Below are 25,937 nucleotides of genomic sequence, written 5' to 3'. Positions count from 1 at the left end.
ACTGTGTACGTGAGGGGTTCTTACCTTGGGTGCAGACAGCGCAGACTGAAGATATTCCAGCCAGGGGATATGTTAATCATTTCTCTGTCCACATCTAGCATGCAGTACTCGCTGCTTTTGCCCAAGCAGCATTTCAACCACCTGTTTCAGTAAGACCAGTGTTACTGCACAATTGCCCATGAGGGAACAGTTTGGTTACAAAGGTCAAGATGGAGCCCACATGCTCCAAGCTGAATTTGTCCTTGATGCCAGTCAAACTCATATCAGCATGTTTATTTCCCAGCGGCACAAACAACATGGCCTGCCTTCCAGCCTCTAATGAATACTGCTGCTGGCGCTGAGTGGGTTAGAAGACATTTCAGTGATGCCCATCGTAAATCTCCAGCTCGCTATCTTGGGCACCATCACCCAATTCTATAAATCACATCCAATTGCGATGCTTCTTAAAACCAGCTCCAATGATGGGTCCCTGTTCCTAAGTAAAGAACGCATTTTTGAGACATGCCACAAATCTTCGTGGCGGTCAATAAAGGAGCTCAGACAGAAACTCTGACATAACTTGGCAGGAGAAACTCAGGAAGGAAAGCTTAAGCTGTTTGAATGAAAGCGGTGGGGGGTTGTTTTCGCATATGGACCTGACTTTCCATTTGTTTCTATCAACCCCCGAGAAGTTGCTTGGCTCCAAGCACATTATGCTTCCTGTATGCCGGAGAGGGGTGCGATTTCTTGTTTCACTTCAATGGCATTGTTTTTCCTAGAAGAGTTCCATTGGACTGCTGTTCTAGATCATGGCTATACTAACACTCCAGTCAATGTCACCCAATGGCTGACCTACTGCTAAAAGCGGGCATGTTCTACATCCTCACTTTTTCAACCAGCAATACTGTTGAGATAGTGAAAAGTCAAGATGATGCTTGACTTCTGGCCACAGGACATATGTCAAGATTGAGTTGTCCACTCAGAAGGATTGGCAGGTATGCAAATTCCCCAATCTGAGACAGAGACGTTTCTGGAAATGCTAATTATGAAACAATAACAAAACAAGGAGGGACAGTTCTTTCCCCATAGTGGCATCTCACCAGCTGAAGAATATTAACAAAAATAACCACAAAAATTGCAGGGTTTTTTTTCCTTCATCTCATGGTGCTATATCACAGTAAAAAGAACTGTGAATAAATTTACCCTCAAACCCTCAAACTCTTTCAGGAGAGCCTAACGTCAGTGCCAGTCCCCTCACTAGCAAAGAACTAAAAAAACAAAACAAAAACAGAACGGAACAGAAGCTGTTCTTTCAAATAAGGACATGCTACCTTTACAGACAGATTTTCATGTGCTGAATATGTCACTGTCTACTTGGAAGGGAGGAGTGGTTCATTACTTTGAAATTCTTAAAGATATCGATAATCTACTGCCCTGTACTTCAAGAGTGCCCAGCAGCCCAACAAGAAGCCCAGAAAGGTCGTTTCCCCGGGATTTTATTAAAAAGAGAAATCAACACATGGAACAGGACAACTTTAAAAATACACATTAAACTATATCATACAAACATGTTTGCCAATAGCCAGCTTAATGCAAACTAAAAGTTTTCATTGGAAAGTGCATTCCAAATTACAGATTGATTGGAAAGAAGATTTTGCTATGACAGGCAAAGGACCCTCCCTCTTCCTAATGAACTCTCACCACTTACCCTCAGTGGCAGCTTCGGCATCAGATAGCACCGTTTGTATATTAAGTTATATGCATGACGATTCAAGGCCAGCCTTGGGCATTAGAAGAAGAGTTGGTTTTTATATCCTGCTTTTCTCTACCAGGAGTCTCAAAACGGCTTACAATTGCCCTCCCTTCACTCCCCACAACAGACATCCTGTAAAGTAGGGTAGGGTTGAGACAGGCCGGATGTTACTGCTCTGAGAGCAGCATTATCAGGGTTGTGAGGAGCCCAAGGTCACCCAGGTGGCTACATGTGGAGGAGCGATTAATCAAACCTGGCTTTGCTAGATTAAAAGCCACAGCTCCTAACCACTACACCAAGCTGGCTCTCAATTCCAACCCCCTGTACCTCTGCTGATCTACTGCGCTCCATCCACCAGGATGTTCTCCTTTGCAAGCTCCACTAAGAGAGTGTGAATTGGCAGTGGATTTACTCCCCAAGTGTCAGAACTGCCTGTGCTGCCCTTTGTATCACTCCAGGAACAAGCATATTATGAAGCTCAGCCAGTTCTACTCTAGAGACAGAATACAAGCATGTGACAAAACATGCTTAGGGCTAGGAGGGAAGCAGACGAGTGAGTGAGCTTTCACCCTGGCATACAATCACCCTGCCAGTACCAAAAATTTTAGGGCAAACTAGTGTTTAGGGTGGATGGAAAAAGGGACTCAGGCTATCCAGCCACTGTGCTGCACAAGCTGAAGTGAGCATCAGCTATTTAGAGCATGTGCTTCGCTGCACCATCCTGAACATGCAATCAAATATTATTTATGACCGTTTCAAATTGAGAAAGGAAAAAAAAGTGGAAAAGGAAAAAGTGGCTTTGGAATCCATCTGTTGCCAACTCAAGGGGGGAACACTGCAGGGTACCCTGCAATGAAAGGCCAAGATCTTTGTGGTCAGTGATGTGGGCATCCTGCAATGGAGGTATTCTTTGCCACCTTCCTTTCAGGTATCTTCATCAAAAGGTGCTGTAATCTTGCAGCTGGCGTTCTTGCTATTGCACATGATGCAACCCTAAGGAGGAAAAAAACCCCAAAAACCAAGTCATGAATATTCAAGGGCAAGGGAAGAGCACTGTGACCCTGGACCATAGATCTGTCTAGGCCACCGGTAGTGTTTCCATTGGCAGCATACCAGATCTTCTTCAAAGATCAGGGTTTCCCTTAATGGCAAAGGAGGGCACAGCCATGGGGAAAAGATTTTGCACACCATTCTTTTCTTTTCCAAGACAAGAAATGGTCTTGGACTCGTATGTCTATGTTGTCCTGAGGCAGCGTAACACCGTTTTAAAGCAAATAGAGTGAGGGCCAAAATGGCGGCGAATACCAGCTTTCCAAAAAGCTAGACTTCTAAAAGATACGATCTAGATTTGGAAATTCTCCTACTCATAAAAACCAAACAAAACGCAGTCTTTGTGAACTGTTACAGTCTACAACTGTACAAAAATTCAGGTTTGCTTACTTGAGTATTTATTTCTTGCGGGACAGTTTGGGTACGAATCCACGGGTGCACTTCAGCCAGCTCCTCCTTCTGATCTTTTGTGAACCAGGGCTGCTGTTCAGTCATGGCGGCCAGCTTTTCCAAGTCTCCTTTCAGCACTTCCTCTTTCATCCTGCAAGTTACAAGAGCAGGGACAGGACACGTCGCTGAAATTCTAACCAAATAACTTCCTACAATACATTTTGCATGAAGCTGAGCTAGGATCCACCACTAACAGCTGGTCAGATAAAATGTGTCAACACCCTGCTCCTTTCCAAGAAATGCAAAATCTCAGGTTACTGTTACACAGAAATGTATATAATTACATGGCAATTAATGTATCCGTATAATGACAAAGCCTAAGGGGGGGGGGGGGGGTTTACTGGAGAGGTAAAGCAAGAGGCATAATGTACTTAACCCATTTCCAGGCCTCACTTCATCTCTACTCCTAATTACCTGCCCTCTGAGAAGGCTTTTCTGGAAAAAAAAGGCTGGAGGTGTTGGGGATTTTAGTTTGCCCCGAGTTTTATTAATTACATTAGTATACCGCCCTCCCCTGAGGCTCAGGGCGGTTCACAAGGAACATAAGAAACAATACGCTGAATTCTGTGTCAACAGCACAGAAATATTGTGGGGACAGCGTCCTCCTCTCAAGGTAAGACCTACTCAAGCGTTAGGAAGAACTGCATATGGCTGCATATATAAGAACTGCTGTTCTGACTCCAACCACCAAGACTTGGCAATTCCCTTCACTAAAAGCAGAGCTGCTCAGATTTCCAATATCCATCCCTCCACTACCCAGTAAGCAATCTAGATTTGGCATGAAACTTGGTTCCCTGAAAAGAATGTGAGGGAAGAGACCCTCTACACAACCCCCCTAGGACTCCAGTCCATTTGCCAAGTCCTTTTTAATAAAGTACTGCATTTTCCAAATGTATGCACAGTATCATATTCAGCAAGCTCTGGTAAAGTTATGCTAGTCTGTGCTTCTTTAATAAAAGGGTGGATGGAACATCTTTCTAAGAATTTGGCATCTGTTCCTCCATCATAAACCATAGATCCAGTTCCATAAAAGCTGCCCAAAACCCTCTTTTTAATCCAAATTTCAATGCTAAAGCGATTCCTCTCTCATCTCCCTTTGTGCTGCCCCCCCAATCAACAGTGAATGAACCCCCTCTCTGCATTATTAGCCACGCTACTTTCTTAAAGCTATTTAGACATCTGGATGTGCCAAGTTCTGGGAAGCAGCAAAAACAAAAAGGTGTTTTTCCTCATCACTTTGCTGCTTGGTAAGTCATCAGGCCTGGCTCAAGCAAGCAGCTATCCTCTACACCAACCTGGCTGGCTGACAAGATTCTCCTCGTCTGGCTTCCTCTCGGTTTTTCTTTCCTCTTTTGGAGACTTCAGAGGAATCATTGCTGGCAAAATATTTGCTGCTGTTTCCACTGCCTGCTAAAAGTATCCACAAGTGTAAGGTGGATTAAAAAAAAAGAAAAGAAAACAGAGCTAGGTTAGATTCTTAGAGCAATTTAGAGACCAACAAGATTTTTGGGGGGTAGGTGGTGGGTAATAAGCTTTTAAGAGTCAAATCTCCCTTAGTTAGTGTGTTAACTCTTAAACGCTTATTATACCCTGACTATCTTCATGGCCTCTAGGGTGTTACTGGACTCATAACACAGATGTTATACTGAAGACCTACATATGTGCTACCAGTCAAGTCCAGAGCAGGAGACAATGCACCGTGACAATGTGGTGGTACTCCTGCAGCCTAGGTATGCCTTGGGGTGGTTTTACTTGTAGCCTCTCAAGCCAAGAAGTGAGCTGCAGTGCAACCCAGAAAAAAGCAGGATCCTCTATTCCAGCCCACAGGTCTTCCTTGTCTTGTGTAACAGGCTGGCCGCTGGCAGCCTCTGGAGCCCAACAAAACAGGCAGCCAGTATTTCAAAAAGATACTGCTGAAGATTATGGGCAAGCTGTCAACTGCCTGTGGTTCCAAAAAAAATGTATGCCATCCACTAACAATGGTACTGTTCCCCTTTCAAAATTCTCGTTCCCTTTCATGGACTCAATATTTAAGCAAGAAGGGAATGCCGTGCTTCCCTATCAAGGCTGCCCTACCTGTGCCACAGGCAGATGTTCCATTGGAGCCAGAGATTAAGGAACTGAATCCTGCAGATCCACTGGCTGAAGCTGCAGAGCCAGTTCCTGAGTGAGAATCCTCATGCAGCAGGAGGTTGTACAGTTCGCTGGAAGCAGAGTGGCCGTCATTGTTGCCACTATCCTCCTCATCCTGATCCTGCAAAGGAAATGGGGCAACAGATCCCATCACACAAGTCAGGGCTTAACTCAAACAGTGGCAGTCATGCTTTCGATGGATAGTCAAGTGCAAGAGTTAGGCGTTCCTATCAGCTGGGGAGGGGGCAGCTTATGGTTCTGAAGCTAAGAAGATTCTAGTGTCTGGCCACGAAAGCAAGCCAAGGTAAGAGATTTAAAAGGATGCTTTCAACCAAACATTTCTCCTGCCCATAGGTAGCAAGCATCCCTGGTGTCTACGCACCACCAGAAAATGCAACCCAGCCACGGAAGCAGCAGCACACCCCACAGGCCGCTGAAGGCACCTTCGGAACTACCCATCAAAAGGGCAACAGGGCCACCGCTCCCGAGAAAATTCCCAGGGGCTTCTGGGAATTGTAGTCCATGGACATCTGGAGGGCCGCAGTTTGACTACCCCTGCCAAGCCTAGTTCCTTGGGTTTTTGTGTGTGAAGCATGCGTTGGGACTTACACATTTGGTCTCCATGCGTGATTTGGCTGGCACTAGGCAGGGCAGCTCCAATGGTTTGGGCATCTCTTCTTGAAGCAAGTCCAGCTGCAGTGGGGAGCTGCTCCGTGAGTTACTGAATAGGGGGGGCTGTCCATTGCAGGCCTCTTGCTGCTCTCCCTCCATAGACAACAATGTGGCAAATGGTGAAATGGGATGCAGAGGATCTGGTGCCGGAGGTGGAGGCATTGAGGAAGGAGGGCCTGGGGGCCTCATGGGATTGTAGGAGTTAGACGTGGAGGGGTCCTGAGCTTGGTAGGAAGGTTGGGCGAGCGGAGCGAACTCTGGAAAACTAGGAAGCAGCACAGCCATGAAGCCGTCCGTATATGGAGCAGGAAACGCTGGGATGGGCTGTACGGGTACAAGCAATGGGACAAATGGGGATGTCCCTCCCGAAGGCCAGGTGTGGTCCCCTCCCAAAGGCGCCAAGGGAAAGCCTGATATCAAGTAAGGATCGACAGGGTGGATCACACTGGACGGGCCCGGCCGGGATCCTTCAGAAGGAGCACAGGATGGCTTCTGAGCAGCAATTCTCTTCTTGTGGTTTCCCTTTTTATTAGAAGAGTCCAGCTGTTTGGAGCGTTTGAAACTTTCCTGTTTATTTCTTTTGCAGTTTACTGGGCTGGCCTGCTTGAAAGAGAAATCTCCTATGGAGGACATAAAATGGGGAACAATGGCTGCAGTACCCTATTGCCAATATCAACGTAAGCCGAGATTGGCTCTGTCACTATGCAAGCATGCACCATTCTCTTGCACCAGCGTGGAAGAGTCATTGACGTTACACTAGTCTATCAGACCTGTCCGAGCCTCCCCCAACAAGCCTCAACCCTCTCCCTGACCCATCCTTTCCTTTGGATCCAGGCAACAGAACACACATTGTTTTGTGATCAGCCAGGTGCTTGTTATTTCCATCCCCAACTCTCAGTCTTAAACAGATCGACAGTCCAAGAATAAAACCAAACTCTAAAGTCCATTGCGCTAATTTTACTCTAAACTCTATTGTAGTGTTGTAAAAAAGGTACAGGCTAGACTGGCTTCAGGCATTAGAAGCCTGTTAACAGGATTTTTTTTACAGAACCTTTGTGAAACTTAATTAGCTTTGCTTGACTACCAACCGGTTGGTGTTTGCAAAACGAAGCCCTGTCGAGCGCTTTGCTCTGCAAACACCAACTTGGTTGGTAGCTCCTGGACCCAATGAAGTATGTCTGACCAGGGCCAGGACTGAAAACGTCCTACTTGGTAGAATGAGCTCCCGGGGGAGATCCGAGCCCTGACGGAGCTGGTAGGCTTTAAGCATTTACAGACCGTGTACAGCTTTTTCCAAGAGCTGGTTTGCTGCCATCCTGCCACATCCACCCACGTGGGAGCTTGTTCCTACCTTGGTGGCTTCCGACCTGTCCTTGCTGGAGGTAAGACCTGTAGTGAGGCAAGAGCATCTTGCGACGGAACTGATCCACATAGTTCTGCTCCTCCTTCTGAGTGTGCGCCGACAAGACCTCCTTTGTCAGGCCAACCAGTTGGATCTCCTCAAGGGCTGCGGCTGGAGTGCTAGCGGGGGACAGCTCTGCTTGCTCACTCTGTGGAGCGGCCTCTTCTATGGCAGTCACTTCTGCAAGAAGAAAGGAAACGTCTTCAATAGAGGCTGTGCTTCAGGGTATCATTTACTATCAATCAAATTAAATCCTGGGTAATGGGGAGAGGGCTCAGGCTGTAAGAGGGGAACCATGATGCACACAAAAGGCAACTCAAGGGAGTCAAGACCAACAGCACCTGAATCAGCTGCAAAGAAATGATCAGAAAGAGAGTTGTGGCCTGCTTGGCACAAAGCCGTACCAGTTCTTTTACTTTCTGCATACAATGGTCCAACTTCAAGGCCTAGTCAAGTCCCAGAAGACTTTCCTACCATAGCAGAACAATACTTTTCCTCCTTATAGAAAACCTGCCTTGGAAGGTTCTGAGATTGGTGATCAGATACACACAACCCTCATGTTCACTGGCAGCATATTTCTCCCTAAATGTACAAGCCAGAAGTCTCCTCTCTCATGCGAGAGTATAGTGCCTACAAGACATTAAATGATAACTCTGGCCAGGGAAAGAGACAGAGGCTGTGTGTGTATGTTGGACCAAAATATGTATTACCATAACCTGTATTCTACTCTAACTTCTGTAGCCGCCTTCTGCCAGCAGGTTGTGACTCTTTGTTTTGTTTGGTATTCCTTCAGTGATCCTTCCTTCCTGACGTTTTAATTCCTGTTCTTATGTCTGGAAAATATTTGTTAAGAAGAAGAGGACTAGTGGAAGGATTAAGGACTATTTTTAATTTACATTTCAGAGAGGAAACCTGGGGAGGGGGGGGGGAAGAGAAGGGAAACACATTTTATGCACAACCATCTCAGTCTATGCACAACCATGCCTACCTACCAGACTCTGGGTGTGGAACATGCACAAAGGTGCTGCTGTAGCTGCACTGACTGGTGACGGAGACCACACTCAAGGCCTTGGTGGTCACGGTGGTCAGGTCTGCCATCAGAGGATCCGCCATGGTTGCTGATGCTTGTGGCTCTGGGGCCCCTCCCGAAACAGGTATTACTGGTGGCTGGGAAGCAACAGAGGATAACCCGGCAGCATCTAGTGGCAACAGAGCAAACCTCAGCAAGGGGGTAGAAGAGCCAGAACAAATGGTTTTAAGTCCACCCAGGGACTGACATGAAGTAAAAAAAAAAAAAAAACCCAAAACAAAACAAAAGGATTTCTCTAGCTCCAGACAAGCCCATGAAATCAACTGTAATATGTTCTTTTTTGCCAAAAATCTGGAAAAGGCTTTAATATTTTAAAAATTCGTATGAAACGCCAGTGTACACTGGAGGCATAGATTAGGATACAGTGTTTCTAGTTACCTTTGAAGGCCTGTGCTTCATCCTGGATTAGCTGAACTGGTTTGTCATCATCTGAAGATGAAGAAGAAACGTTGGCAGATTTGCATTTCCTTTTCAATGTGGAAACACTCCAACTCTCCAGGTACCTGCCAGTCAGCAGATCAGAGTCATGATCTTGCTGTTATCATTCTGGGACAGACACTTTTTGGACCACTGAGGCTGCATTTATCTGCTCCGAATGAAACTAAGACAGCAAGTGGCGCAAGCTGCTCAATTTAAACTCAATCCATGCTCATGGAACTTTAAACTCAAGCCATGCTCATTAGCTGTTCTCTCAACAGAAGTGCCAGAAAGCGATATGGGTGAAGCCACAATACAGCAAAAGAATTAAGTATGCAGAAGCACTAAAAACAAAACAAAACATTGTCTCTAGAGAAGGCAGCCTAGACCTTGTCTAAATTAAAAAACAAGAAATATACAGTGCAGAGCAAAGCCGCAAAGGGAATCTTTCATTTTTCAACTGCTTCCAAGCATTACATTCAGTCAAAATCAGACATTATGCCTCCTTAGCTTCATGCTCAAAACTAAAGGCTGCACAAGCCAAAACCTAACCTGGATGACAAATCCCATGGAAGAACCTTTTATTACATTTAGACCCCTTCATCTCCCCACGATTATATCTGTTATCGGCTACTTGCTTTGCTAACCCACACTACACCCAAGTGTATGTAACAAACAGGTTAGCGTGTAAAATCATCAAACAACGTTACCCGGCATAAGTATTCTTCATCACATCAGGTTGCCAGGGGTATGCCTGGAACCTCCAGGATATTTTTGGGAGAGGGACGCAGGGAAAAGGACAGCAGCCACATGTCCATGTCACTTCTGGCTGGAACCTAGACACTGGGAAGATTCCTAGAGCATAGCTGATATCACTTCCAAGTTTCAGCCAGAAGTGATGTTCAAGTGTTGCTGACACACACCCCTTCCAATTTCCCTTCCAGCACTCAATTAAGCACCTGTATGGGCAGGAAACATCAGTACTGATAATGGGCAAGTGCGCCTTTTTTATGTTCAAATTTCAATAGAAAAGCACAGCAGGGTTTTACTACAGAAGCTGAAGCTTGCTGTTTCTCTTTATTCTCTCTCTACAAGATGACTGACCAATGTTTCTAAAACCTGTTGATGAGAGGGAGGTCAAAAGCTTCTGAATTGCTAACACTTTCTTTTCAGGCGAAACAATGGACACTGAAATGTTTTCACCACATTAGGTTACCTGATAATGCTGCCCACGGAGTTAATTTGCTGATAGGACAGAATACGATGTGGGTCTCTACAATCACTATAGGGCCCAACAGGTGCATCTCCGGTACTGCCCCCGCTCGTGACGTAACGCAAACCAGAACTTGTGTGCTGTTTGCCTAGAAAGAGCAGTGGGAAAAGGGAGCACGCATGGTTGAAAAACAAGAATCAGACAACAGGTAGAGCATTACCAATTTTAGTTACCATTCCCGTTCTTATGATTCTGATATCTCGACTGTGTTTTGCAAGGGCTACGAATTTCTTTTGAAAACGCCCCCTGGACTTCTACAAAGAGTTTGGTGCTAGGCACCTCATTCTACCACCCACAGCTTTGCGGTCTTCAAGTTCACCTCTTGGCAGCTCAGCAGCTGAAGCTCTTCTTCTCTCCTTCAGGCGCTTACTATGCGACTCAATGTACAGCTGCTGACCCGTGTTCTTTAGCCTGTTGATATCCACAAAAGCCTTCTGGGGGAGGGGCAGAAGAGATAATAAGTGGGACTGTCATGAAGAGGGAACCCAAGCAGGCAATGAAACAGCAATAAGAGGTATTACAATGAGCCTAACCACCCTGCTCTAGAATATTCAGCAGGACCTAGCAGTCCCTGAAGACACCACTTTATAACACAAAAAGGACAGAAGAAGCTTGGAGGATCACAGTAGGTGACAGTTAATGGCTCAGTGGGAAAGGTATGTATGAGGGAAACATACATTCCCAGCAAAACCAAGCATTTTGAAGTGCAATATATACAGAACAGCCTACAATTGTGACATCTCTCCATTTTGTGTTCCCTGCTCATGCTCAGCGAACGAAGCCATTGTACAGATGTTTAACAGACTGCAGTTTGCTTTGTTGAATTCTGCATTGCTGCTTTGGACAAGTTTTTTAAAATCCGAAATAACAGTCTCAGCCAACTATTTAAAATGCATGTCTTTTGCTTATCTCATCATCATCATTTCCCATGTATCATGTGCAGGTTCTATAATCCATGCTAGCACAATATCAAGGTGTTTAAAAAAATACGTTGCCTATTGAGTCTGGCTAGCACTATAAACAAGGACTTACTGGTTCCTCCTGTGTTTCCTCAACGCAGTTCCCGTTGGAATCACTGGAAGACGTTACGCTGATGTAATGTTCGTAAGACCCATTGCTAACAAGGCTTCCATAACCACTCGAACCATTGCTATGAACTGGCTGGAGAAAAACAAGGGAACTTTTCAAAGCTCTACTGTAGAAAGGTTGGGATGAAACAAACTTTCCTGTTAGTGGCATTAATGCTAGACATATTGAAAGTTATTGTACCTTAGAGTCAGGTGCCTAAGTCTAAGGAAAGGACTGCCTGCCTTATGTTCCCTCCAATTACCTGCAGAAGCAGCCTATAGATCTGCCCCTGCAATTCCCTCATCTCTTTGTCAGCACCATTCTGCTTCCTGCTTCTTGGGGCAAAGACATCTTCATTCAGAGGGCCCCTGCAAGACATGATTGGAAACAGAACATGACATTGAAGACAGCTAGGGAAAGGTCTGCGTAACAAGATTACAGTGGGCCGTTCAAGGAACAGGATTAACCGTATGGTAAACAAAGTTAAACTCTGAGTTTTAATTTGAGATTTGTCAACTGAATAAAGTCAGAAATCAAGATAGTATACAAAGACAGGAAATAAAATAAGAGCTTTTTAAAAAATCTTGTCATCAGGATTCTGATGCCTGAAGCCAGTCTAGTCTGAACCTTTTTACAACACTGCAATACACTGCCATGGACTGATCCTTCCTGAATTTCACTATCTATTCACTCTCTGTTGGCCTTCAGAGCAGCTCAGTAAGGTAAATACTCCAGTTTTATACATGGAGAACAGTGTTCCAGATACTTGTCCAATGACATGGAGCTTCTCCTAGCCTGAGACAGGATTTGATTCCAGGCCCAGCCCAGTCCAGCCCTCTTTCGGCTCAGGGTGATATCAGATTCAGATTTATTCATCAATGCGGTCAAAACCAGCAAACAGCTCAAGGTGATATCAGGGAGCAAATCTTTGGAAAAGCAAAACATGGTGGCTTCGTGAAACTTACGTTCTGACTTTGTGTCGTCCAATGATAAAAACGATCTTCCTGTTCCATGGATTCACAAAGCTGGACCAGCTGGTGTCCACAATGATGCAGTCCCCGTTCTGAGTACAAAATCTAATGGGTGAGTGTTCAAAGGGAGGCTGCCCTGCAAGCTTCAGAACTGCATGGAAACGGAAAGAAAGAAAACAGGAACCCTGCAATCAAACGAAAGGACTGCCTTTTTGGGATGTGCGGGGAGAAGGAGGAGCATTTGAGGCCTGGACTGTCAATACAATACTGCTGTACCCCTCTGAAGCATACTAAGATGACAGATGGCTTCATTTAAATGGAAAACAGGACTTGCTGCAAAGTATATCATCCTGAGCAAGTAAGGGTTAACTCCCCTACTACTGGAGGGCGGCTTTGCTAGACATGCAACACCACTCTTCTTATTTACCTCATTCATAAAATCATAGAGTTGATAGGGGGCATACAGGCCATCTAGTCCAACCCTCCGTTAAATGCAGGATCAGCCTACCCCACCTTTCCTTCCAATGAGGACTCACTGTGGCTTATATCTTTCTCCTTTCCTCTTTTTATCCTCATAACAACCCGGTGAGGTAGGTTAGGATAAGTGTGTGTGACTGTCCCAAGATCACCTAGTAAACTTCCATGGCAGAATGCCATGGGATTAGAACATAGGCCTCCCAGATCCTAGACCCATAGTAACTACTACGTCACATTATACTGGCTCTCCAGACTATGAGAAATACCTGTCCATTTTTGGGATATCATTTCACATACATGACTCGTTTACAGTCTATCTTCCACAATAACACTGCAGGCAGATTGCAGAATTAGAAAGCAATGCAATACGGACTGGAATAATTTCTTCAACAAACAGTACAACACAACTGGATTGCTCAATTAGGCAACAAACAACTGTCTCTTTAAGAAGATCGCACAAGTGATGCAGAGACCAGACAGGAACTCCCCCAGGGCATCAATTTCGCAGTGCTAGACAGCCTTGCCTTCCCCAACAAAGGCGGTTTTGATCTCTTTCCTGTGGCCACTGTTATCCTGGACAGTTTCAGAGGGTGGCTGTGTTGTTCTACAGTAGAACAGCTTGGTTCCAGTCCAGTAACACCTTAGGCCAGAAAGAATTTTGGGGTATAAGCTTTTGAGAGTCAAAACTTTCTGTGACAGTTTTGATGCAGGGAGCTTTGACTCCTGAAAGCTTATATTCCCCAAATCTCTAAGGTGCTGCTGGACTCAAGCCTAGTTGTTACCTTTGAGGCTGGAGGGCAGGTGCTTCTCTGCTTATATGCACTCCAGGAGGATGCCCCTGGGCTCTAAGCTTTCAGGCAAAGGAGTGCCAGCAGCTTAGGGTTACCTTTGCGATGAACTGCTAACATCAAAGGCCGATCATCAGGGTGGAGATGCATCAAGATAGATGTTCCAATCAAATCCTGCGGCAGGAATCCTGACAGAGGAACAGCTCTGAAAAAGAAATTACAGATGTCTGTTTTTTTTTAATGGGACAACACTGAATGTTGCCCTTACAAGTAAACCCTTCCTGCTGTGTGAGAACAAAATAGTTTGCACTTTTGTCAAAGGAAACAACAGAGAGAAAAGCAACTGATGGCTGAGCTTAGCCACATTGTGCCAGGACCCAGGTGAAAGCTACTTTTGGCCCTTTTCATTTTAGCGGTTTCATTTTTTTAAAACTGAAAAGCAAGGCCTATGTGCCAACAAGCAAATGCTCTCAGTCCCCCACTCCCAGGTGAAACAAAACCCAAGAACAGGGGTAGTCAAACTGTAGTCCAGATGTCCATGGACTACAATTCCCATGAGCCCCTGCCAGCATTATTCTAGTATCATAGCCACAATAAGCGTGAGAACAGTGCCCCTTGCAATAAAAGTATGAAACTATTTTTCTATTTTTTAGGTCCAATGGGATTGACTTCTAGTCTTCACACTGGTGTTAAGAACATTAATTATCGGCAGTAATTTGTCTGCTATGTTATCTGTAGCTTGACTCATCGCCTTACTTTTTTGGTGCATCTATTGTTTCTTGTCTATCAGATATAACACAACAGGCTTCGCTAAATGACAACTCAAGAAAATGGTTTTGATGTGGGGCTTCCAGTTCTCCTTGTCGAGAAGGATCAGTGTCTAGCCCTGTTCTATGGTTGAATATATCAGAAATATCAGATGAATTTAAGTTTTCAGAGCCTCAGAATCATCCAAGCAAAGGCTCTTGGTTGCTAGCAACATGATCCATATTGCATGAATCCCCTAAGGTGATTCTTTTTCTGTTTTAGCAGCTGTATCAATACTTTCATTCATGAGAGCAAGGCAAAATCATTACCTGTCATCAATCTCTAGAAAAGCACAGTCTGGGGTGTGGGCAGTGGTGAAGATCCTTTTTTCCAACGGTATTCGAGGGGCTGACCATAAAGGGAAAAAAAACAGTACTTGGAACACAAAATGTAAGACAACAGGGACTGAGAGCGATAGAGCTACGCTAAGCCAACAGAAAATGATTTTTTTTTTAATGCTGCATGCATACGAAATATTGCTGAACTGCTTTTTGATACTCGTCATTTTCAATTTATCTTCACTGTGACACATTTGCAGACAGAAGAGGAGGAGAAGAGATCTTTCTTGCAAAATCCCTTCAGTTCCTTCAGCTAACAAAACCATTTTCAGGGTTCTTTGGATTCTGGACAGAAAATGTGAACTCTCTCATGCTTCGTGGTATTTTATCCTACTTAATCAGCTATTGCTTCAAAAGGGTATCAATAGGACCACCACGCAAACACACATGTTAAACATTCTGTTACGTAGGAGATCACTGGTGAGACTGAGTTCCATTAAAGCAAATACCAACAAATTGGAGTACAGCAGGATACAATACAAGCATCCAGAAAAACAAAGCAGCGGACTGAAGAGCAATGTCTGGCTAATTAAAACACATTAAACCCCCCCAAACAGGATGGAAAGCTGTGCTGGGATTCTAGATGGGCCTGTTTCACACCAGAGATCTTTTAGACTTGCCTTCATATCCAGAGTGAATTTTTTCAATGACAGCAAGGCAACAGGACTCTGGTTCACTGTGATTCCGATAACAGACATTAACCAAATAAGGGGTGATCCGGCAAGGACAGTAGTGCTTCTCTCGGTCTTTACCCGCTCTGTAACAGAACCATACTGATTTGTAAGTTCCTGACAATTATTTGTAATTTGTACCAGGCCCTGTTTGGCTAGTCTTTGGACAAACTGAATCCCCTTCTCTGAATTAACTTTACTTGCCATTCCTTCAGGAAGTTACATACAGTGGCATTCAAAAACATCATGTAAACCACCCAGAGCCGTAGGGAAGGGTGGTATAAACATCTAAATAAATAAATCAATAAACATTCAGGAAACTACCGATTCCAAAGTCCTGCTGAGGAACCCTAATATCTTTTTTCAACATTTGTATCCTGTTGTCTCTCTGGAAAGTGGCATTCTGTTTGAGATAACTCACCTTAAAATGCCCAAACATGATAAAAATAAATTGTTCCCTATATTCTAATCCTTGACAATACTCACCTGATTCTGCAGAAAAAGGACTTCACTTGTGCATATTCATAAACAGATGCTATAAGAAAAGAATAAGTGACAATAAAGATAGGCAGTAACTATTTTTTCTCCTCCAAAGTGCCAAGTTTGGTATTGAAATTATGCCCCTCCCTATCCACTATGAAAATGATGTGCTTACGGAGAAGCTCCCATTTAAAAAGAAAGAACGACAGACATGGGTGATAGAATGTATCTATCTTTCCTAATTCATAATCTCGTTGCCTTTGAAAGTTTGAAGAATTTGTTGAGTCAAGCAGTATGACTCAACAGATAACCACTTGAGGATCCTCAGTTGCAGATGCATCACAAGCTATATATATCACCCATAACACAACTGAGGTACTATGCAGTCCTCTGCCAAAAAAAGGGAATCATAACATAAGGCTGCTAGTTCATTTGCCCCATTCGGTGACAGAACCTAAGATTACATTGCACTATGTGGGAGCAGTGGGATATAAATTTAATCATAAATAAAATAAATAAAGCAAGTAGAACCTAACACTACCCTGCAAAGTGATCCATTGCACTATAGGCATCTAGTCACAAAGGGAAAGAGAAAAATGTATTTCTGTTGAATGTTTACGAGAGGAAAAAAGAGCTCCCAGCTTGGGCAGAAAGTTAAGAGTAGGATGAAGCTCAAAGCAGCAAGAGAAAATCCTCAGATATGCTGCAGCAAACAGAAGAGGATGGATAGGGTTAGTACTATAAAGAGAGACCTTAGACAAAAGAGAGCCCTCTCCAGGGGGAGATGAGTGCACCAGTTCTAAAAATTAGTCTGTGCAGACAAAAACCAGCTGGGGGACTGCCCAGACCTCATAACAAAGAACTGTGAGTAAAAGTAGACAAGCTATTCCTTTTTATGTTTTATTTTTAATTTACTAATTTTCAAAAAAATAGTTTAGAACCCCCTTAATTTGAAGCACGTTTCTCCTATACACATCAAGTCACCTGTTTGGGCTTCCATGTTCCAAAGTGGCAAGACAGACCGACTGGTGTGAGTGTAGAAAACACTTATATCCTGAGGAGCCAGCAATTCTGCAAAGCGAGAAGAATCTAAGTGTCTCTTCTTACAACTCAGAATGGAGGCTGCTTGCTTTGAGACGTGCACCATTTTCCCAGACAGCAAGGAGAAAACAGCCACAAAGGTGTCCTGGAAGAAAGATAGGACTTCAATGAAGTGTATTGCAAGGCACAGGAATAGTGCCATAAGGGGACCAAAACCCTAGCCGAAACACAAGAATTCAGTATTTCATGTTACATAGAGGGCGCTGTAAGCCTATAAACCTTTCATTACATATACTAAATTATGGAGGAAACAGGCTCTTGAGTCCTATGCAAAGTATTCCTAATTCTGGACTCACAGAGATCCTAGGCCCTGGACCCATACTATGTAAGACACTAAGAAATTCACCAATGAGTCCATTTTTATGTTCCCCTTTTAGTGATTTTTTAAAAAATGCAGTGGTTAGTTAAGTAAATGTGCAACACCATCGCAAAAGCCTTCAATGAACAATTCAATGATGTTTGGTTAGATAACTGGAAATGGAAAATCCTTCCCTATTTTACCCTGCCTTTACTGAACTGAGAATGAGGGATTGAAGTGTCAAGAAACCACCAATGTGTTCCACCTTTGGTGATATTTGGAATGAAAAGTACAGAGTGTTACCTACATAAATCAATGGCTAAAAAGCCACAAGTGTCTAGGAGGATGCCTTTCAACGTGGCCACACATTCTACAAAGAAATTATGTGAAGCACCGCCTCCAAAGCTGAAGAGAAAGGAAATATTTTTCAAAAGCTATCCAAATTTTGCCACTTCTTAAAGACAGTCTCGTTTTGGGACTGAGATCAAACACTGCCTTGTGGAAGAGATGCTATTTACACTTCTTTTCCAAGTCTGCCCTAGCAGCTAATTTAAATTTCATTCAGTGACTGCATGGCTACTGGATGACCTTTAGCAGGTACTTGCAAAAAAACAGTTAAGGGAACAGCTAGAGTAGACAGCTGTGATAAAAAAAAACCTAAATCACTTACTGTATTTTTGAGACTGTGTTCAGATATAACTGCTGCCAATTCTTCAACACTGTACACACTGGCATCTGTATGATACGATTCACGTTCTCCCCAACACTGAAAAGCCTTGCTATCTGTCAAGTGGAAAAACAAAGGAAGCAATACATCTTGATACAACCAAGTTAGGCATTGCTTGCTTTGCTCTGTCTTCCATATCGAGATCATTCAAAGGTGTACATTAACAGAAAACGCAAAGACCAAGCAACAGGAAGAATGAAGTTTTCTATTCAACGTATCACATATTAAACTTCTTAACCCATCCCTCCTGCCAACATACTGAAGATACAAGTCCTTGCTCCCCCCCGGTGAACATATTTATCTGAGAGCAAAAAGCATTCAGAAGAAAGGATTAGTTTATGTCGTGCAAATTTCCGATCTCATTGTTTCCCAAGGTACAGTGTATCACTCTAAGTCATAATAGAAACAAAATTAACTAATCTCTTTCAGATCTGAAAATAATTCAAGATTTCTTTCAAAAAATGAAAAGAAATATAAAAAAACCCAGATAATCCACACACCTGTCATACCATCCCAACATAATATGTGTGTGTGTGTCCTTGTAGGCCCCCTTTGGTCTACACTGCCTTATCCTGGTTTCTACTCCTCCACCATGCTAAAGAACCCTATTAACTGGCTCTTGCATATACAGAGCGTTGGGAGTTACATGCTACCCACGTACTCTGGACTCTTTGGACACACTTTGAAGCATAGTTGAGTGCACGGAGGGTGCTGGTCTTGGTGCAATGTTCCACCTTCTCTACTGGGAGATACTGCTTCATTTCCTTGATCACCTTCATAAGTTTCTCATGACTTTGGCTCCATTTTAGTTGCTCTCTGCAAACAAAACCAACAAAAGAAACAATCACCAATAGAATTAGAAATAGTCATCAGAGCAGGACATCTGTTTGAGATAGGGATAAATAAAGAGGGCTGGCCTGTGGAGTGGCTTCTTTCAATTGCCCTGTGTTGTACATGCACACAGCAGTGGTCAGGCTATGGGGCCCTTTCAGCATAGCAGAAAGCAACCAGAAGCAGTCTTTGTGTAAGGGTGGTACATGCCATGCTGTTTGTCACACTATTTCCCTTATCTCATCTATAGAGGGAATCCTGCAACCCCACCGAATGTAAACCACCTGGATTTTAGGCACCTTGTTTCTTGTACTGGGACTTTAAAAAGTTACATTTTCTTTTCCATAAGAACATTTCCTTAAACTCAACTGAATGAGTTACTGTTTCCCCTTATCACCTGGAATAAAGATCAACCATTTCTAATTGAATGAAGCCCACTCCCTGGCTGCTTTAAAATTCTCTGATTTGAAATTGCTTCAGATTATGCAAATTACAACTGTTAAATATAACCAGATGAGATTTGCTATGATTGCCCCAAGTCTTTGGAAAGCATTTTCTGATGGTGAGGGTTGTTCGTAGATGAAATATGTTGCCTGGGGAGGGGGTGATATAGTCTCCTTTGTTGAAAGTTCTTAGGAGGAGAATGGATGAACACCTTTGTTGGAAGTTTTTAGGATGAACACCTGTCATGAGTGTGTGTTTCTTAAGTCCCCAAGAAAGGGGGGGGGGCTGGCCTGGATGGCCCTTTATGGTCTCCCCTGCTCTATGTGATTCTGATTTTGACCTCCCTAACAAGGACAGGAACAAATTCCTGGAAGGACTGTAAAGGTTATTTGCTTTGGTTTTTGTAGGATGATGATGTTAACAGGCTGCTCCAATTTCATTTATTTGTTGCGTAACTTCATGTTTCAACTGTAGTTAAACTACCATGTGCAAATGAAAAGCAATATATTTAAGCAAATATGAACCTTTGCAAGGCACGATATGAAAACACTGGTTTCTAGCATCTGGGCATTTAGCGAATAAGATCAGTGTGGTTCCCCAAAAAATTCTGAAGGGCTTTTTAGGATGTGTGAGAACCCAAAGTCATGCTCCCCAGACAAATCTTTGCTTCTGTAGGAACATCAGCCAGGATCCAAGTCAGCATTTCAAAGACAGTGGATGTTCTTAGCACCTCTTTTTGAATGTATTTCTTCCCCAATCAGGTTGGGATAAAAGTACACTATGAAGAAATTTGTCATCAGAACTCCAGCATGGAGCAGCAATGGGAATCTGTCAAGGGGAATCCAACTCAGTTGAGGAGAGCAGGATTACAACAACTGTCTGAGGATTTCACCCCTCCTTCAGACCCTTCCTTCCAAGTGGCCTCTGACTTTACTTAGCATATATTTAAAAGATCGGCACCCACATGGCCTCTTAGGTTCAGATACAGCTCCAAGTGACATGTGGTTTCATTTCTTGGAACTCGGTCACAGTTCAAGCTCCTATTCAAGAACAATCATACAATCAACTGCTTTACCAAGCTGAAGACTTACCTGTTATTCCTCCTGCAGGATTTGTGTTGAACACTGGAGTTCTTAACTGAACTGTCATGAGACTCAAGGCACTGAGAATTGGTCTTGTTGAACAGCATCCCATTACATTCATCTCCAGAACAGCTTTTGGTACAGCTGTCACAAAATACTTCTGCATCTTCTCGTTGGGTATCATCCTGATTGTCCAAACCACCAGCCTGCTGTTTGCCAATTTCTGATATGGCATGGTGGTCCAAGAAGTCGTTGTGGAGCGGGTTCACATTCATGGTGGGCAGTAAGCTACTACAGTACAAATTTCACAAATTTCACTGTTCAGTTCATTGTCAAATTCAGATCCTCTTTTCTCTAGGCCACGTTGAAAGCCACAAAAATCCAAAAGAAGCAATCAATCTCTTTCATTCTCCTTTTAACAAAGTGCTTATGCCTGTACTTTGTAATGGGCCCAGTTCAAAGAATTACTGTATCCTTTGTGATAGAAGATCTACTTCCAGGCTTCTTCTGAATTTCCTTCCATACTCTTCTCTTCAAGGCACCAAGCTGTTGTGGCGCTAACTCATTCATTGTCTTTTCATATTAAAGTAACTGTTTCAATTCAAGAAAACACACATGTGCAAGTGATAATAAGCATTGTGGTTATGTGAGCAGTACCATCACAAACAACTGCAGCACTAGTATTTTGCTCCACCCAAATTTGAAAATTCTTAGCCACTGATATTAGATCCTTGCATTTCCATGACCATAGCTAGGCAATCAAAAGACTATGTGGAAAATTTCAGGATAGCACCTTTGAAAAAAAGATCAGCCAGCTGGTGCGTGACACAAGGATCTAAGTGAGCCCACACACTTCTCACATTCAGACTCCAAGTCAGGGTGTAAGAGTAGCTTGACCTGTAGAACTTTATGCAGAGTGGCTATCACTTAAGTTTAGCATGTATTTATATTTCTACAGTAATGATGCCTGGTTAACAGAAACTGGACCCTACTGGAGGCCTATACATCTTGGTCCCTTTATAATTAAACAAAGGGCTTTGTGAATTTCCTGTTCACTGTACTAGATAAATTACACAAACGGAGAAGAAAATTCAAAGCAATAGGACCCTGTGTGTTAATGCTTATTCAGGTCTAGGCCACAGCACCTAAATTCCCAAGGCCAGCCAACCGTGGGCCAACGGTTCTTATTATTTTTAAAAGTACAGATTATGTGGGAGAATAAGGCATAAAATGCCTTATCACTCATATCTGAAGAGGTGTGTTTGCAAACAAAAGCTTATATCTTGAATAAAACTTTGTTGGTTCGTCTCAAATGTGCCACTGGACTCAAACTTTGTTCTACTAATATGCTGTTTCAGCTTATATAATGATTTTTAAAAAATACATGCACAGTGATCCAAGGCATGTTTACTTGTACAATCCATTTTTTTTCTCCCCCTAGAAATCATGCATAGGACTGCAGACAAAATTATGAATGTTCCTTTATGCAAGTAACTTCCAGAATGTAACATCCAACTTCTATCAGTTGAGTCCAAAAAGTCATGTTTGTACAAGTAGAAGAACTAAGCACTAGCTACGCCCTAGTAAAGGAGATCTTTATTTGGAAGGATTCCTTGATCCATCTGTCACACCCTGTGTACAGTATGGGGAAGGTTTCCAGCACGTACAGAATGAATTAAAGTTTTACATTTGAAGCCTTTGCAATTTCTCTGCAAACAGTCATTCACTGCTATTCACGGCGCAGGAGATGCTGAACACCTCTTGAGTTCTAATTCAGCAGCAGAAAAGTTTTACCAGGACTCTCCTCAAAAGCAAATAGAATAGAAACACAGATGTAGAACTTCCAATTCCAGAAATGGCTGCTTTAGCATTTTGCGATACCAGAAAGACCAATGTTTTTATTCTAGCATAAGTTTTTATGGACTAGAATCAACTCTTACTTTATATAGAAGGTTTGCAGGATGGAAGAAAATAGCAAGATCTTGAAATGCAGTTAAGTAAAATTCAAATCTAATCAGGAAGAGCTACAAGAACATGAAATGGTTAAACTGCAGTTTATTTAGAGGTTGGATTGGATACTGCTTCCCACAATGGGATGAACTGTTTTAGGATTCTTACTTCACTACTACTAAAATTTGGAGAGTGACAGGTTTTGATAACTAGCTTATCATAACTAGTGCAAAGACTCTGCATTCCAGTTGGATTAGATCTGAATTTTACATAATTACTTTCAGAACCACATAATTAATGGAAAGTAAGGATTCCCTTATCAGATCTAGCCCATTAAAGTTTATGCTGGAACAAAAATAACATTAATTGATATTTCAAATAATTAGAGCACACTCTTTAAGGTGAGTGCAGTATCATACAATGAAAAGTGCATCAATGGCATCCAATCACAGAGGTGTTATTGACTACAAACACACCTGCACTGAAGTTCCTCCCCTTCACCCTGCACACAATTACATAAGTGCCTAACACGTGTTCTCTCACTGACTCACAACCTGAAATCCTGCTGCTTGGCTCCCTGCCATTCTGCCAAACCCAAACATTGCACAAAACCAAGCAAAGGAACACAGTGTTCTGCACTGCACAAGTCTGTGGATGTTTATAATGCCAATCTGAAGCTAACAAAGCCACAATGAGAGAAAAAAAGTGTTCAAGTAATAGCTTTACTGGATAAGCAACTTTGGGGGGACGAAAGAAGCTTTTGAGGCTCACACAGCTTTTTCTTGACGCTCATTCTTTAGTGCTTAAGCTCCACTAGTCAAAACCACACTGATTTTTACTGAGTGCAGAGGCACAGGCAACAAAAGGCAATATTTGAACAGCGTATGGGAAAGCAAACTCCCCCCCCCCAAAAAAAAACCCCAACCCTCCATTGCTTTAGTTTTGAGGTGGCGTTAAAGAAGAGGATGAGTTGAGCAGTGTAATGTTAAAGTAGTATGAATACTTCAATAAAATGAGCGATTTCATTGATGCCATATTTTTATACTCTATCATCATTGTATCCATTTTTATTTGATGTACGTTAATAATCAAATGTACCGTGTTTGCTGGTTTTTGACTGTATTAAGAAATCTGATCTTGAAGTATCAGATAGTAGAAACAAAGACTCCTGTGCTTAAGATGCTTAACATCTGCCCACTTACTGTCAATCCTGCCTTGTGATTCCTCAGCAAAGGGAGTGCTTAAGGTCAGGACTTGGTTGAGCTGTTTCCCTTGCAGTGGTGGACTCTAATCTGGAGAATCAGGTTTGATTCCTCTCCTCCACATGCAGCCCGTTGGATGACCGTGGGGCACTCAGTTCTCTTAGAGCTCTCTCAGCCCCACCTACCTCTCAGAGTGTCTGTTGTAGGAGGAAGAAGGGAAGGCATTGTAAGCCACTTTGAGATGCCTTTGGGGAGTGTAAAGGTTATAAAAACCAGCCCTTCTTCTTCTAGTGTGAGACTGTGTACAAGCACCAATCAGTATGCCAGCACCCACACATCAGTGATGCAAATACAGGTGCTGCAAAACCTGCCCTACAATGAAGGTGCCTTGAAAGAAAGCAGGCCACACACACACAACTCACATGGAGATACGTGTGTGTGTGTGTGTGGAAGGGAAATACATGAATCTGTAAACTAGCCCAGATGCTACAAATTATATGGTCTCAAGTGAAACCAGCCCTTTCAATGCGGTAAACCGCTCAAATGCTGGGTGAAATACAGAAGGAAATAAAAATGTCCCTCCTCACAGGAATCTACATGCTGGTCACTCACTAAGTTATCCAATCCCACATACACAAAGGGGAAAAATAACCCTAGGCAAAAAAAAATGTTTCAGTAAAGATGACTGAGTTAAGAACTATGGAGGTTAATCCAGAATATCTTAAATATGTTCCTCTATAAATCATGACTCACCATGCACATTCCGATATACCCTTTTAAATTAAACATCCTGAAAAATCAGGACTTACTTCATGTTATTTATTACACCTATTTCAGTGAGCTCAAGTCAAGTGTTTAGACTGGTACAGTGGTTCTCAACCCCTCTCAAAGGGGTTGGGACCCCTTTGGGGGTCGAATAACACTTTCACAGGGGTTGCGGCAGGGCAAGCAGCTTGGCTGGGGGGGGGCGCCATCCACACAACAGCCTTGCGGGGTAGATTGAGAGAGTGTTTGTCTGTCTGGAGCAGCGGAAAAGAGCGAGATCGGCATGGTGGGACAAGAGGCAGAACTGAACTGAGAAACCCAAGGGAAAAAAACAATTTATATACAATCATGAACAATGGATCTTCACGCCATTGGTCAGTTTCGGTTTAATTTCTGTGAAAGAACACTTGCGTAATGTTATGGTTGGGGGTCACCTCAACATGAGGAACTGTATTAAAGGGTCGCGGCATTAGGAAGGTTGAGAACCACTGGACTAGTAAGTTTTGGGAACTTATCTGCAGAGTACCTCCAGCAGCTCCTCTGAATTGCTCATGATCAAATAATTGGAACAAGCATACATTAGCACTGTTTGACTCCCCAACTGACAAGTCAAGAAAACGGAACTCATTTAGAACCTATGCTCAACGGACAAGGTATGAGCTTCCATGTACATGCACGTTTCCTTAAAGAGATCCACGGCTACCCACTTTATCCAAAACCAAATGCCAAAGAACTTTGTGGAAAATGTGAACCAATTCTACAAAAGGCTAATATCAACCAAAGTGTAAAGAAGAGACAAGGACTGGGAAAGGGATTCTGGCTACCTAGAAATAATGCCTGGTGGGAGGAAGACCGGCCTGTAGAGAGAGGAGAGGAGGAGGAAGGATCCCTGTTGTGGGGAGAGAAGGGAAGGTGATTGGAGGTGACTTTGAGACTCTTTCGGGTAGTGAAAAGCGGGGTATAAAAAACAACTCTTCTTCTAAATGTTACGTAGGTTAACCAAAGCGAAGAGGAAGAAGAGTCGGTTTTTATATGCCGCTTTCCTCTACCCGAAGGAGGCTCAAAGCAGCTTACAGTCCCCTTCCCTTCCCTCTCCCCACAACGGACACCCTGTGGGGTAGGTAGGGCTGAGAGAGCCTTGACAGAACGGCTCTGTGAGAACAGTTCTAACAGACCTGGAACTGACCCAAGGTCACCCAGCTGGCTGCATGCGGAGGAGCGGGGAACCAAACCCGGCTCGCCCGATTAGAGGCTGGCTCTAATCGGGGAAATGTAACGTATCCACTCCCATTTGTCCCGAGGTCGGTTTAGACGGCGCTTCCGGACTCGAATCTCGCTCCATGCCAAGGCGTTTCCAAGGGCAGCCCCCCCCCCCCCGTCCCCCAGAACCGCCGCCTCTTACCTCCCCTAAGCGGCTAGTCCTCAAGACTTACGTCCCAGCCCGCGAAAGATGCGGCTTGCTTGGGCTACAGGGGGTCAAGCCCTACCGGAGGACGGCCGCCTCCGCTCGCAGCCGGACCGCAGCCGCTCGCCCCGGCCAGCCTCCGTCCCCTCACACCGCCGCGCCTCCGCGCAACGTGACACGAACCCCGCCCCCTCGCGGCCGTTGGCCCACGCGCCGTTGCAAAGCGCCGGTTGGCCGACCGTGCGCGCGGGGCGCGGCCGACCGTTGGAAAGCCCCACGATTCCTATTGGCTGGCCGTGGACGCCGCCTCGAC

The 25,937-nt window shown here is 43.8% G+C and overlaps 2 protein-coding genes across 5 annotated transcripts in view; both read right to left on the bottom strand.

Annotated features, from left to right (window-relative positions):
* Positions 1-161, bottom strand: part of LOC143824701 (uncharacterized) — a 36,395-nt gene extending 36,234 nt beyond the window's left edge. Inside the window, exon 1 of the mRNA XM_077312205.1 lies at positions 25-161. The gene's annotated coding sequence lies outside the window, so the exon portion shown is untranslated. The remainder of the gene's footprint in view (positions 1-24) is intronic.
* A 1,297-nt stretch (positions 162-1,458) lies between these two features.
* On the bottom strand, positions 1,459-25,800 carry PER3 (period circadian regulator 3). Of its 4 annotated transcripts, none has more exons than XM_077312197.1 (22): positions 25,622-25,800; positions 20,312-20,893; positions 18,607-18,761; positions 17,889-18,001; positions 16,804-17,005; positions 15,826-15,874; positions 15,289-15,425; positions 14,600-14,678; positions 13,622-13,728; positions 12,253-12,409; positions 11,550-11,655; positions 11,252-11,380; positions 10,539-10,653; positions 10,163-10,307; positions 8,908-9,032; positions 8,432-8,638; positions 7,389-7,619; positions 5,975-6,657; positions 5,309-5,486; positions 4,528-4,642; positions 3,173-3,323; positions 1,459-2,725 (listed from the first exon to the last, which is right to left on the bottom strand). In XM_077312197.1, exons 2-22 carry the CDS (start codon positions 20,575-20,577, stop codon positions 2,657-2,659), a joined length of 3,519 nt encoding a protein of 1,172 aa, XP_077168312.1. In that variant the 5' UTR covers positions 20,578-20,893; positions 25,622-25,800; the 3' UTR covers positions 1,459-2,656. The 4 variants fall into 4 exon arrangements, with proteins under 4 accessions (XP_077168312.1, XP_077168314.1, XP_077168315.1 ...); XM_077312199.1 differs by having other exon boundaries at positions 4,528-4,639; XM_077312200.1 differs by having other exon boundaries at positions 10,539-10,650.
* Positions 25,801-25,937: the final 137 nt, after the last annotated feature.

The sequence above is a fragment of the Paroedura picta genome, chromosome 15 (assembly GCF_049243985.1).
Source record: "Paroedura picta isolate Pp20150507F chromosome 15, Ppicta_v3.0, whole genome shotgun sequence".
In the NCBI taxonomy this organism is placed as follows: Eukaryota; Metazoa; Chordata; class Lepidosauria; order Squamata; family Gekkonidae; genus Paroedura; species Paroedura picta.
Note: the sequence above shows the minus strand (reverse complement) of the source record. Positions and strands in the feature narration are given on the sequence as shown.

Coding starts and splice junctions, on each gene's coding strand:
- PER3 (XM_077312197.1), bottom strand. CDS start 20,577: ATGAATGTGAACCCGCTCCACAACGACTTCTTGGACCACCATGCCATA. Junction 13,729..14,599: donor TTTCTAGAGATTGATGACAG/GTAATGATTTTG, acceptor TTTCTTTTTCAG/AGCTGTTCCTCTGTCAGGAT. Junction 9,033..10,162: donor TCCGTGGGCAGCATTATCAG/GTAACCTAATGT, acceptor GCTGACTGGCAG/GTACCTGGAGAGTTGGAGTG.